The sequence below is a fragment of the Balaenoptera ricei genome, chromosome 6 (assembly GCF_028023285.1).
Source record: "Balaenoptera ricei isolate mBalRic1 chromosome 6, mBalRic1.hap2, whole genome shotgun sequence".
Taxonomy (NCBI): domain Eukaryota; kingdom Metazoa; phylum Chordata; class Mammalia; order Artiodactyla; family Balaenopteridae; genus Balaenoptera; species Balaenoptera ricei.
In genome coordinates this window covers 74,160,906-74,175,203 of record NC_082644.1, presented here as the reverse complement: position 1 = coordinate 74,175,203, position 14,298 = coordinate 74,160,906, and the positions used below count along the sequence as shown (strand labels likewise).

At 39.6% G+C, this 14,298-nt stretch overlaps 1 protein-coding gene across 12 annotated transcripts in view; it reads left to right on the top strand.

Annotated features, from left to right (window-relative positions):
- The window catches only part of TRPM3 (transient receptor potential cation channel subfamily M member 3), a 941,238-nt gene that overhangs the window by 776,418 nt on the left and 150,522 nt on the right, over nucleotides 1–14,298 (top strand). For all 12 annotated transcript variants that reach the window (XR_009503681.1, XM_059924893.1, XM_059924892.1 and 9 more), the window contains one exon: nucleotides 2,320–2,443. Coding sequence is in view for 11 of the 12 variants with exons in the window: in XM_059924893.1 (XP_059780876.1) it covers nucleotides 2,320–2,443 (124 nt within the window). In the remaining variant the exon portion in view is untranslated. The remainder of the gene's footprint in view (nucleotides 1–2,319; nucleotides 2,444–14,298) is intronic.

The following is a 14,298-nucleotide window of genomic DNA, read 5'->3' as shown; positions in this document are numbered from 1 at the left end:
ATCAGAGAGTCTTTTCTGTTGTTAATCATGTACAACCTTTATGTACACTTGATATTGCAAAAACCTCTAGACTGTCAAGTAGACACATGCCCAGGTATGAGTGCTCATGTCTTGACTCTTACAGAAAATTAATTGGCAACACAAATGTAATCATGTTACTCTCCAACTTAAATCCTTCAATGGTTCTCCTTGCCTGGGGGATAAAATCCAAAATCTCTAACACAGTCTTGAAAATTTCCCATGATCTTGCCCTTGCTTACCCCTTCTGCAGCCTCATCTTGTTCCATTCTTTCTTTTGCTCTCTGTGCTCTAGCCATACTGGCCTTCTTTATTTTCTCCAAACTAGGCCTATTCATGCTGTTTTGTTTGCCAAATATGCTCTTACCGAGGCCCCAGCCCCATCCCCATCCCACCCACTTCAAGTGCTAATGCTCCTCCATTCTTCAAGTCTCAGATAAAAGAGCACTTCCTCAAAGAAGTCTGCCCTGAACCCCTTAGATCAGATTGTATTCAACTGTCACAAGCTTCTCTACTTCTTGACCACTGTAAATTATAGTTGAATTGCTGGATCGTGTCTTTCTATTCCACTGGTGTGTAAGCCCATCGAAGGCTGTGAGTGTGTATATCTCATCTATCCCTTTAGCCCTGGCAGGCACCACAGTGTCTGGCACTAAATAGACATCACTAAGCAATTGCTGAATGAATGAATGAATGGATGGTTTCAGAGTGGTTCACAACTAAGAGTACAGAGTCCTCCAGAATAATTCAGTAATCTTGAGAGGATTTGGTATCATTTTTCAACTTTATCTGGATCATTCTCTTTTTCTGAATGTATATGTTCATGATATAAATCTTCCTGGAGGGCCAAAAGGGTAACCCAACCCTCCATCAAGGTGAGTGACATTCCAGGATCCTTGGTATAATTCTATCATGGGGAGTGCACCTGCCTCAAAGTAGGGCCACCATAATATGCAGCCTCGTGGGTCTAGGTGAATCTTCACACAGTCCTGGGGCACAGCAGGTCAGTGATATGAAGACATTCTCAAGCCTCTCATCTTGCTTTCTTTTAAGAAACAAAATTTGTCCTGCTTTCATGTAAAGGAAATTTTATAATTTCCTGCTCAAGTAGCCACAGTGATGAAGAGAGGCAGTGGTGTATTGCGAGGTGTAATACGAGGCAGCATGGTGTAGTGGAAAGGGCACTGGACAAGGAATCAGAAGAACTGGTTCTGGTTTTGGCTGTGCCACTTGTTTTCTGAGTGACCTTAAGCATCTGGCTCTTTCTGGCTAAAATATCCTTCCCTTTTGAATTGGACAGATCTCTTGTCTATCAAGTTTCTGTAGGCACCAAATGAGATAATAATTATAGTATACTACTTTATCTAGGAGTTGTTGGTACTTCATATGTGAAGGCAATTTGTAAACTGTAAAATACTAGGCAAATTATGATAATTTTGTCATTAGTCCTTAAGAGCAGTTTTATCTTCCTGATTTTGAATAGTATCTATTAATACAAAGTGAATTTTCATTCCTGCTATTTGATGGCTGATAGAGATAGACCAGTTCTCACCAGGCTAGTGATAAAGGAGTTAAAATTAATTGTGATTCGTCCATATGCAAGAGATAATTGAGCTTTAACTTGATATGATGCACCTTCCTTGTTTTAATTCACTCCTCTATAATACGAAAACTATCTTTAAATAAAGTAGTCAATATAATACCTCTTTATGGGTCAGACTCTTGTTGGCAAACAACACAGCAAAAGTTCAGCATAAATAGTGAGGACCTGAATTGTGGGCCAGATCAGCTACTACCTTCATGGAATGATTTTAGAGGAAACATAAGTCCTATTTCTCCTCATTGATACTCAGCAATCCCTTACTGAGACAAAATTTTTCTTTCCACAGTTAGACATGAAGCTGAAATTTAAATCTCCTTCAAATTAGTAATATATTAATAGTAAATTTTTACCAAGATGCAAAGGATTAATTGAAGGTATTTTTTTGATAATAGCACTTGAGCAAGAGGGCATTAGACATATGCCATATAAAAGAAAAAAGAGAGAGCCAAAAAAGAACTAAATCCATCTTCTTCCTTTACTCATTTAGGTACTGAGATGTTGAAATGGATTTATTTTTAAATGTACTTTTTAAAAAAAAATTATCACAATCAAAATAACTGCTATGGAAAAAAAATATGGGAAGAAATAACTCCTATCTAAAGTAAATCCTCATAACGCTTTCTCATGTTCTATGTTTGTCAGAAATATGTACTAAATAGGAGCTGAGTTAACCCGCTTTCAACATTTTTTCACTGCAGACTTATAAACGAATCTTTGAGGGACCAGCTGTTGGTGACCATCCAGAAGACTTTCACATACACTCGGACCCAGGCTCAGCACCTGTTCATCATCCTCATGGAGTGCATGAAGAAGAAGGAATTGGTAGGTAACAGTGTGTCCGTGGGTGGCAGAGACCTCCCCACATTCCCTCTGTGTGTTTAACCATTTTCTTGAATCACACACCCACTGTTTCTCCTTTCTGGCCAAGCTCACAACCATCCTCAGCCTCCACTGGCCCCTGTAGCTTCCTCCCTTCAGTAGCTAAGAAACTTTTCTGCCTGGATCTAATGAAGTGTGGGCAGCAGGGTTCTAGCATCATTTGCTATTGAAGCTCACCTGAATGCTCCGATTGCCTCAACCCAATGAGGTGAAGAGAACACGGGTTTCATCTTGGAAAATGCTTCAGTTGATACTCTCTTAGGTTTGGAGTTTCACTTGACTTGTGAGTCGTGAATCACTGATGTGCTTAGCATCAATGATCTTAGCGACACAGGGTCCAGGCTAATCTGTTCATCTGTACAGGTGGAAAATGGAGAAACGTAGCCAAGGAAGGGTGGGAATTTCTGTAATTTCCGAAGTGTCCTTCAATAACTACTGAAACATTTCTTACATCTGGGGAAAATGTCTTAGAAGTGTGTCAGCACAGAGACCTTCTGTTAGGGTGCACAGAAATAACCTGAGCTAACATTGAAGGAGTAGGCAGAGTGCCAGATCTTTCCATATATTAGCTCACGTGATCTTGGCAACTGTCCCAATGTGAGAGGTACAGTAGTTATCCTCACCTTACAGAAACCCAAAGTCACCTGATGAGTAAATCAGGAACTAGACTAAAAAGCATTGGTACTTCATCTCTGTGGGAAGTATTTTTATTCAGAAATTGTCTCATTGAAGCAAATGTAGTGAATCGCCCACTCTGGGTCGATTTGAGGTGGGCCCCAGTGAGAGGAGACTATTCTCAAAGGCCACGTGAGCCCACCTGCTGATGCGGAGGCAAAGGAGCAGTTCAGACCTGAGCAGCAGCCTCACTCAGGCTTTGACGATCTCCAGGTCTGCGTAGGCATCCTGGAATGATTATCTCCGGAGACATAGGGCGGCACTGCTCCTCCAGAGGGGCACCAGGGCCAGACCCTAAAAGGCTCAACCACAGGGAGGTAGGTGGTGAGGAGAAGAACTAGAGAGAGCTGCCTGCAGCCTGCTCCCCACTAGACTATAGCTCCCTGGGCCCGGGCTGGAACTGTCTTGCTCACGATGGTGTCCCTATGCATGTGACAGTGGCTGGCACGCACAGGTGCTCACTGAGGCTGCCAGGAGGGAGGGAAGGAGGCAATTTCTGAGTTTAAGGAACTAAATATTGAGGAAAAAAAAGATTTGATTCAAATAAACAAGATCCAACTCCAGAAAGCATCACACAGCCTTTGTGAAAAGCCTTTCAGCTGCTTCTAGGTTTGGGATGAGAGAGAGGAGTGAGGTGAGGAGAATGGGACAGCACCTCTAATCCTTGAGTATCCAACCTAAGTAGTCTGGCCGCCCTGCAGAGGGAAGCCCACGTGCAGACTGGGTTCACAGTCATGACTGCTGGTGTCCCAGCAGAGCCTCTGTCAATCCTGAAAGTGCCACTGGCGTCCTCCCATCTCGGAGGCAGTTAGCTCACAGCATTTCAGCCCATGTGCTTCCTGCACTCCCAAGGAGGGCATGAAACTGAGCTTCTGCATGCTTGCAGCAGGGATTTTCTCCTAACTGAGGATTAATGATTTTCCAATGCTAAGGCCAATGACTGTGAAAGTTTACCAGAACTATGCATTTCAGCAGTCCTGCAAGTTTCCTAGAAAGGCAGTCAGGCTCAAAATTCTAGGAACCAGTTAGAAGTCATAAAATCAAATGAGGTTGAATGTACTTTTCTGGGTATGTTATAGGGCTGTTCCCTGGGATTCTTTCTGTCTGATAATTATCTTGTTGCTTAATCATGGCCCCTGCTGTAAGGTCAGCTGCATTTTCACGCGAGATATTTATTCTAAGAAACGTAAGGTATCCCTAGATCTAGGCTAAGGACATGTGATCTTAACAAGCAGTAAATTGTCCTGATTTCCATCCACATCTGGAAAGAAATTAGGATTTTTAAAATCATAAATGTCATTAAAATAATTTCCATTTTTGAAGGACTATGTGTGTGGACAGTACTAGATGCTTTAGAAAGGAGGTGGAAGGAGGTAGGCATTATTCTTCTCCTTTTGAAAGAAACAGGGGAGGGAACTGAGGCTGGGGAGGTGAGGAGATACGTGCACAGCCAGGAAGAGCCACACCAGGTCTGTCCTGCTGCAGAGCCCAGGTATCTTTTCCATGCCGCCTGGCTTAGCACACACAACAGCATTGCACAGGGAGCCCCTCTTCACTTTTACATCCTTCAAGTTGCTTTTTTTTTTTTTCTTTTCTCAATTAGGTAGTCTAGAGTTTTTATTCCCCCACTGGAGATTTAATCCATCAAGTATTAGGTACAGAGTTTCTTTGCAACTTTTTTTTAAATTGAAGTACAGTTGATTTCCAATGTTTCAGGTGTACAGCAAAATGATTCAGTTTTATATATATATAAAGAATTTTCAGATTCTTTTCCATTATAGGTTATTACAAGATATTGAATATAGTTCCCTGTGCTATACAGTAGGTCCTTGTTGGTTATCTATTTTATATATAGTAGTGTATATCTGTTAGTCCCAAATCGCTAATTTATCCCTCCTCCCCTTTCCTCTTTGGTAACCATAAGTTTGTTTTCTATGTCTGTGAGTCTATTTTGTTTTTAAATAAGTTCCTTTATATCATTTTTTTAGATTCCACATATAAGTGATAGCATATGATATTGGTCTTTCTCTGTCTGACCTACTTCACTTAGTATGTTATTCTCTAGGTCCATCCATATTGCTGCAAATAGCATTATTTCTTTCTTTTTTTATGGCTGAGCAATATTCCATTGTGTGTGTGTATATATATATATATAATATATATATATATTATATATATATATGCCACATATATATATATTATATATATACCACATATATATAATATATATATTATATATATATATATATATATACCACATATATATATATTTTATATATATATATATATATATATATATACCACATCTTCTTTATCCATTCACCTGTTGATGGACATTTAGGTTGCTGCCATGTCTTGGCTATTATAAATAATGCTGCTATGAACATTGGGGCGCATGTTTCTTTTTGAATTAGTGTTTTTGTCTTTTCTGGGTACATATGCCCAGGAGTGGGATTGATAGATCATGTGGTAACTCTATTTTTAGTTTTTTAAGGAACCTCCATACTGTTCTCCATAGTGGCTGCAACAGTTTACATTTCCACCAATAGTGAAGGAAGGTTCCTCTTCAAGTTTCTTTTGATTTCCTTTACAAATGAAGTGGGATGTCATATCCTGAGGTCAACCTAACCATTCATTGCCAAGTTCAACTTAGGGATTTGGTTCTAGAGCTGATCGTACATCTTTCTCATCCCAGCATCCTATTAACTATGTCATAAAAATCTGCACTATAGATGCTTGTGAAACCCAGGCCTCTGGGCTGTGTGGCCTTATGGAAAATATGCATTGATGGGCCCTTTGTGTGAGTACTTTCTACTAACTTCATATTGTTCTTGAAGAAATTCACTTCTCCTCTGCTTACTTCCCAACTTGGGTCAAAACACCTGAAATCCTGTCATCTTCTGAGAAGATATATCCCTCTAGAAACCAAGCCATGAGCTAAATTCCATCATTGTTATTCAGGAAAAAAATAAAAATAAAGCAATAAAAACTGTCCACAGCCAGTATAGTAATTTGGGGGCAAATGTAAGGGATCAGTGGCCCTCCACCTCCTTCCTCTCAAGAGGGATCTGGTCATAAAGCACATCAGGACAGGAAAAGTGGCATAGCATACTCTGAGGCTGATTGCGTGTGTAGAAACCATAGAGCCTTTTAGTTCCAGAGGACAGTGCCACCTCCTGCCTCTTGGAGCTCCTGCCTGCCCTCCGAGCTCCTGCAGAAGCCTCCCCCCATCACCACTTCCAACCCACCAGTCCCAGGCTGGGCAGTACCTGTACTCCTGACACTCTGTAGTGATGGGGTACTGGTCAGACTCAGCAATGTAAGCCCCATGGTACGTGTGGCCCTAAACAAGTCATGGTGGAGGATGGCACCCACCTGGCTCCTAGTTCACTACTTCCATTTACACACTGATGGCTCCTCTAATTTGCTACCCTTCTCTCCCAGCCGTTGGACCTCCTAGGGGCCAGTGCTGTTCATCTGGCCACCACTTCCCAGTCACACCTGAGGATCATGTCTCCACTCCAAACTGATGCTGCTCTAAAATCCAAGACTTTAAATTCCATTCTCACCTCCAAATACAGTCACCCTCCCCTCCCCCCACCACCATCACTTTATTCATATCAAACTTGAATGCCACGCTTTTCCATAATTTGCTAGTCTGAGATCAAATTCTTGAGATCATCCATGTGGAAGCATATTTTAAAGTGTGGTTTTCTTTGTCCTGCTCCTAGTTGAGAGTCCAAGCCATCACTCCCAAAGCTGAGTCATTGGTTCTAATTCAGTTAGGTCCTCAGTCATACTGGGCAATCTCTTTATTCATCTCTAGTCAATTCAGGATGTACAGGAATGAAGATAAACTGATTTTTTAAAGACATCAGATGTCAAGAATCTACCAAGGATGTCTGCAGGTATAGAGAAGAGGTAGTTTGGGGAGAATTGGAGGGGACCTGGTACCCACCTTTCTTTGGAAAATGATGGACACATGCAACCTGAGAAGCTAAATTTAAGGAATAGGTCACTATTATGTCCTAGCAGCTGAAGCTATAGCATCTCAATATCATCACATTCTCACTTGGGTAGGGCACCTTAAGGCAAGGAAAAGCCAAGGACATAGAAATGTGCTAATGGAATAAACTGAAGCAAAGATATTAGGTCATCAGGTTTGTGTCCTTTTCAGTAACTTCTCTGTAGCATTTGATGCTGTTAACTCCTCTTCCCTCTTCCAAGTTACATTCCTGAGGAGTCAATGATGTTAGACTCTGTAGATTCTGTTTCCTTGCCATTTCTCTTACAGTTCATTTATCTTTCTATTGCTAGTTCCCCTTCTTCCTCCCCATACTATAAAAAGATGTTTATCAAAGATCAGTTCTTGGCTCTTTCCCCTTTCATTCATTATTCTGACTTCAGTTATCATTTTGAGACAATTCCCAAATTACACATGTTAAGCCTTGTCTTCCTCCAGGCTCCTTCATTTCCAAAGTCCATGCTCTCAGACATCCCCTCATTCTTCCTTTCCTAACCTATCACTCTTCCCTATTAACATGGCTTCCCCTAATCCAGTGTCCCCCCAACAATCCATTTTATACACTGCAGAGGTTGTCAAACTTTTTTCTGTAAAGAGGCAGATGGTAAGTATGTTAGGTTTTGTGTACTACATACAGTTCTGTCACATAATTTTTCTGTTTGTTTGCTTATTTGTTTTTAAACCACCCTTTAAAATATAAAAGCCATTCTCATCTTCCTGGCCACAGAAAAACAGGCCATGGACCAAATTTGACCCACAAGCTGTGGTTTGCTGACCCCTGCTATATAGTAATGCCAGATACTCTTGCTGGAGCAGAGAAACAATCACATCAGTCATTTGAATATGAAGTATAACGTTTTGCCTATAGTTCCAGTCTTACATTCCATCACTTTTTTATGGACCCCTTACACTAACCAAACTAATCTTCTTGCAGTCATTTTTTTATTTCCTACTTCCCTGAATTTGTTCAAGTTTAGAACCCTCTCTTTAGCCGTAACCAGTTGCCAAACACATGCAAATACACATGCATGTACATGCACACGTGCACACACACACCTAGAAGACACCTCACTCCTTTATTTGTAACTCTCTTGTGGTACTTATCGTTTATACCTTAAGTTATTTATGTGTATCTCTAACTTCCCATGTAAACTCTTAAGAGCAGAATCTCTGTCCAATTCGTTATTCTCACTCATCCCTAGTTGTACTTAGTAGCATAGCATATATGTAGCAGATGCTCAATAAATCTTTGTTTAATGGATGAGTGAGTGAATGAATGAATTCAGATAAATATACATTAAGGCAGAAAGATACATATTCAGTATCCATAAATTGCCCTAGAATTTTCATTAACACAGCAGCATGTCTCCTTAGGGCGTCGTAGATTTGGTTTATGGACGTAGATTTGATTCAGGGCCATCTGCTTAAGTTGCTCTACCTATGGGAGGTATCCCAATGCAGTGGTTATGAGGAGCAAGCTGTAGAAGCAGACAAGTCTGGATTCTAATTCTGGCTTCAGCACTCAAGAGACTTAACTTCCATTAAGCCCCAGGGCCCTCAGCTTTTAAAGAGAGTGGTAATAATACCTATGTGTTCCAGGATCTGCCACATTTAGAGCTTCTTCCTTACTGGTACAGATTATGCTTTGATTCTTTTTTTTCTAACCACAATGAGACAAATGTCACAATACCAAAAGATTAAAACTGGCACGAGGATTTCACATGCCCTATTCTATGCCCTACCAAGTCCAAGGCCAAGCAGTACCCAGACGTCACTCACATGGCTTCTTGTCCTCTGCTTGATGGTCCCAGGCTCCAGAGCTGATGAATATCCGCTAGACACTGGGGAAGGCAACAGAGGGGTGTTTTCTGTGCCTTACAGGTGAGTCTTTGGAGGCCCAACTCTGCTACCTTCCAATGCAGGGAGATGTATTACTTTTATGAGGGCATATGTAAAGCATATGCTGATGTCCCATCACAACTCTCTAACCACATTTGGGAAACTGAGAGACAACTCTCTACTTGTCATTTCATAGATTCATAAAAACCAAGCCAGCATGACTTCTAAACAAACAGGTTTCCTCTCCTTTCACAGATGGGTATCCTATATCTGAGGAAGAACCACAAAGTGCAAGATGTTCCTTGCTTAGAAAAATAGATGTTTGTAAGACTCTTAATACCATAGGTAGGAGCAGTTAGTGTACCTTGACGCATTGATATCTTAGCATCATGTAGGAAATATTCCTGAAGATCCCAGTTACCCCTCCACCACCCTGGGATGCTGGGAGAGTTGTGCAAAGAATGTTGGCACAGTTTGTGGCTCCTAGGAGATACTCAATAACCTCAGCTATCATTACTGTTATACGACAAGTCACTACAGATGCTAATTAGAGTACAAGTACAGATACCTGCTCTTACCCTTGTTTTTTCCCTAGTCCTATTGATAGTTATAATTGTTACTGGGGCACAGTTTGACTTGAGTCACTTGTCATCCATCTTCATGTTCCGTCTTCCTTCCTTGCTCATCACCATGGACAGAGAGGACAGACAAGAGGAAACATATTTATATGTAAACTCCCATGTGATAGGAGAGGAGTGAGCCTGCGCCTTCCCTGTTTAACACCAATGGCCAAACAAGTGCAGTAGATCTCGTGTGGTCATGAAGGGAAAAAAACCTCTTAGAGCTGAAGAAAGGCTTTTTAGGCCAAACGGCTGAAAGTCATAAAGTCAGGTATCAAGTTTAGAAAACAGTTCTCTCTAACACAGTGTATGGGGAGAAATAGAAATGCTCTTTGAGATCAATGCTGAATTGTACCTAGCTCCTTTTAATTTCATTTGACTATCATCGTAACAATTTAAATCCAAACGTCTTAAATGAGATGGAAAGAGGATAGAGGAGAAATATTGTTCCATTAAAAATGTTTCCATATTAGTTCTCAAAACACACTGAGTTACTGATTAATTTTTGGAAGTTCTGAAACTCTTTTAGGTGATAGAATATCACTATTCTAGGAATAAGGATGATGAAGGCTTTGGAGTCAGTTTGCCTGGTTTCAAATCCCAGATCTGTCATTTAATACTTGGCATTAGCAAGTTATTTAATCTCTTTAGTTTTCTCCTCCAGAAAGTTGAGATAATAATAATGTTTATGTTATGGGGTTAATTATAAGGATTAAATGAGTTAATATATGTAAAGAACATAATAAGCATTCAATAAATACTTTTATTGTAACAGTGATGATGATGTCTATATAGCACTTTATCTTTAACAAAGACAATTTTCTTGTCATCTTATTTGATACTACAATCAACCTTGCTAAGGTCAGTATTAGAATCTCCATTTTACAGAGAGAAACCAAGACTCAAAGACTTAAGTGACAGGCCCGACGTCGTGTAGCTTAGTCAGTGGCCACCCCAAGACTTGAACCAAGAACATCTTTCTGCAAGTCCTCTGCTCTTTCCACCATATTTCAGCTGATTCTATATTCAAAATATCAGGTATGACCAAGTTAAAATGACTTTAAAGTAGGAGCCAGTTTTCTCTTTCATTCCTAGAATAATCTGAACAAATATTTATTAGATTTTTAGAGTCCTGGAAGGAAAAAAAAGAATACATTGTTGGTTGATATTCCTGGAATGCCCTCTGCCCCTGTAGCCATTATATTCCTACAAGGAAAATGTAAGTACAATGTCCAAATCACTTGAAATTTCTACATCAAGGGCAAAGTGAAATTATTCTTTTCCAGCATAATACCTTAATCAGACCAACTAGAAGTCCCAATTAGTGATCAACTCTCCTATGTCTTCTCACAAAATATTCATTGAAATAAAAAAGAAATTTGAAGGAAATGTCATTTACACAATTCCTTGCCAAGATAGCTGATCATAACACCTTTCATTTAATGATGTATAATAACACTTTATAATAGACAAAGGTCTGTTGCACTCCTTGTGTCATTTGAGCTGCACAACAATGGGACAAGAATCATGTCTATTTTTCAGCTAACCAGAAAAATTAAACAAATTGGGAAAGACCAGAGAAGTATACAGAAAATGGCCATCTGATTTTCAACCCCACTATGCAGGTCTCACATTCTCTCTCATAACCAATAAAAATGCATAGAATTTTAATGCTTCTGACTTTTTTCAACCATATTCATTAAATATTAGTAGATTAAGGCAAAGGGAAAATATAGCAAGCATTAAAATATAAATAATTAAATATAAATAATGCCCAAAAATAAACATATTATTGTATTATTTTATTCCTTTAGGAGCTGACTTACTAAATGGTTTACATGACAATTGGTTTGAGTTCCAACTCTAGGAAGACTCCATCTCACCTCCAGTCTACATTTTCCCTCTGCCTCCCTGGTCCAGGGTCTCATCATGTTCACCTAGACCATTGGTGTGTGCTTGGTCTCAGCACCGCCAGGCTCTCCATTCCAACTGACACTCAACTGCTGAAGGATTCCTTTTACAGAGCATCTCTCATAACATAACCTCCCACCCACTCAGAAGTCCCCATTGCACTCTCTAGTGTTTCCCAAAGTGAAGAATACCTACTGCTGATTGCATGAGATCATTTCAGGTAGAATGCAAATTCATATTTTTATTTTAGGAGATACAGTTTTTTGCATATGTATTTGAAATGATTACAATAAAATGCAAAATATAAGTGTATATTAAGCCTTTAAAAATATAAGTTTTAAAGGGGAATCAGTTTGAAAAAAAGATCTAATTGTCATGTTGGGATATAGATATGGCAAAAAGATGAAGATTGTACAAGGATGACTGTAGGCTGGAACATACTGGCTTTCAGAATTAAGTTGCAGTTTCTTAACCTAGCATTCAAGATCCTCCGTGATCCAGATCTAGTCCTCCTTTCCAGTCACAACTACCAGTACTACTACTCTTGTCCCTTATACTCTAGCCTCTCCATACCTAATTTTCTTTGAGGAAAAAGACTATGCCTTATACATCTTTCTGTATTTTGTGCAAGCTCTTGAATCCTCTCTCAAATGTTAAATGCAGTAGGCTCTACAAGCACCAGGATGGATTCTTCACCCCTGCCCTACAGCCTATTTCCAAATAGGAATTTTACTGTTGTAAATAGAAATACATGGGCTAGCGTTTTCCCTGAATTCAATAGGCTAACAATTCTTAGCCTAGTGTTCAAGAACAACTAGAAGTCTCTAGGGAGTTCTGTGAATCCTCTGAAAATATACATAAGATTCTGTGTGTGTGTGTACGCATTTCATGGAAAGAATGCATTCAATTCTCAGATTCCCCAAGGTACAAATAACCCCAAAGAGTTAAGAACCACTATATTAGAGACCTCTCCATGGCAGCAACCAAATTAGAATCATGGGAGCCATAAACATTGTCTCACATTCCTTTTAGTTCCTCAGAGATATCCCATTTGGATAAACATTTAAACTCTGAGCAATTTTTAAATGTGTGAACCTCCATATTTCTCAATAAGAGTTTTGTACACGTAATTTCTTCCATGCAAAACAGTCAATCATGCATTTCAGGAAGTCATCAGCTTATAAATGGGCTGTGATCCAAGGATCTATTTACAACCCAGAATCCATTTTCTCATAAAGAAATGTAAATAATTTAGCAAAATTCTGGTTTGCTATGAAGAGTCTGAGAGCAAGAAACCAAGAAATGCAGTAGGAAAGAAGGAAAAGATTGTCATTCCCTTCTTTGGGACATCCCCATCTTGTTCCTCCAGTGTTACCCATCTCCCACCTCCTACAATTCCAAGTCCTCCCTGCAGAGCATCTTGTCTGGGAACCTGGAATCCCAGCAGCAGGAGTGATAGCTCTTTGACCTCCGTAACATCCTTGAGCTTCCAATAGAGGAAACTTATTGAACCAAAGGAATTATTGATTAGGGGACTTCAAGGTAGTATAACAAATGAAGGGGGAAATACAGGTGGGAAGGGCAATGAAGAGGTAGGATGCTGAGTCTTTTTTGGAAATCTTCTGATGTCAACTGTCATATTCAAACCATTTCCAAACTCTGCTTCCTACAGCATCTTCATGATGGGTAAAGGCAAGGATAAAAAACATACTGAATATGACAGACACCAGCCCACCCTTTCTCTGTTTTAAATTCATCTTAGTTCTGTAACCCGTCTCCAGTAACAGTTCATTCAACTAAAGATCGTAGGACTAAAGTTTGAAAATCACTTCTCCAAAATAGGTGTTTCCCAGCTTATTCCCTTCCTCCACTTCTTTTTTTTCATAACTCTTTTTTAAAAATTTTATTGAAATATAGTTGATTTACCATGTGTTAATTTCTGCTGTACAGCAAAGTCACTCAGTTATACATATTATATATATACTTTTTCATATTCTTTTTCATTATGGTTTATCACAGGATATAGCATATAGTTCCCTGTGCTATACAGTAGGTCCTTGTTGTTTATCCATCCTATGTATACTAATTTGCATCTGCTAATCCCAAACTCCCAGTCTTTCCCTTCCCCACCTCATCTCCCCCCTTGGCAACCACAAGTCTGTTCTCTATGTCTGTGAGTCTGTATCTGTTTCATAGATATGTTCATTTGTGTCGTATTTTAGATTTGACATGTAAGTGATATCATATGGTATTTGTCTTTCTCTTTCTGACTTAACTTCACTCAGTATGACAATCTCTAAGTCTATCCATGTTGCTTCAAATGGCATTATTTCATTCTTTTTTATGGCTGAATAATATTCTATTGTATATATATACCACATCTTCTTTATCCATTAATCTGTTGATGGACACTTAGGTTGCTTCCATGTCTTGGCTATTGTAAATAGTGCTGCTATGAACATAGGGGTGCATATGTCTTTTCAAACTATAGTTTTGTCCAGGTATATGCCCGGGAGTGGGATTGCTGGATAAAATGGCAACTCTATTTTTAGTGTTTTGAAGACCCTCCATACTGTTTTCCATAGTGGCTGCACCAATTTATACTCCCACCAACAGTGTAAGACACTTCCTCTACTTCTGATTCCACAATTTTACTCAAACATGTAAGTTTTGTTTTTGACCCACAGTGTTTGCAGGAGGAAGAAGGGAGTGGAGGGTTGGGAGGGGGG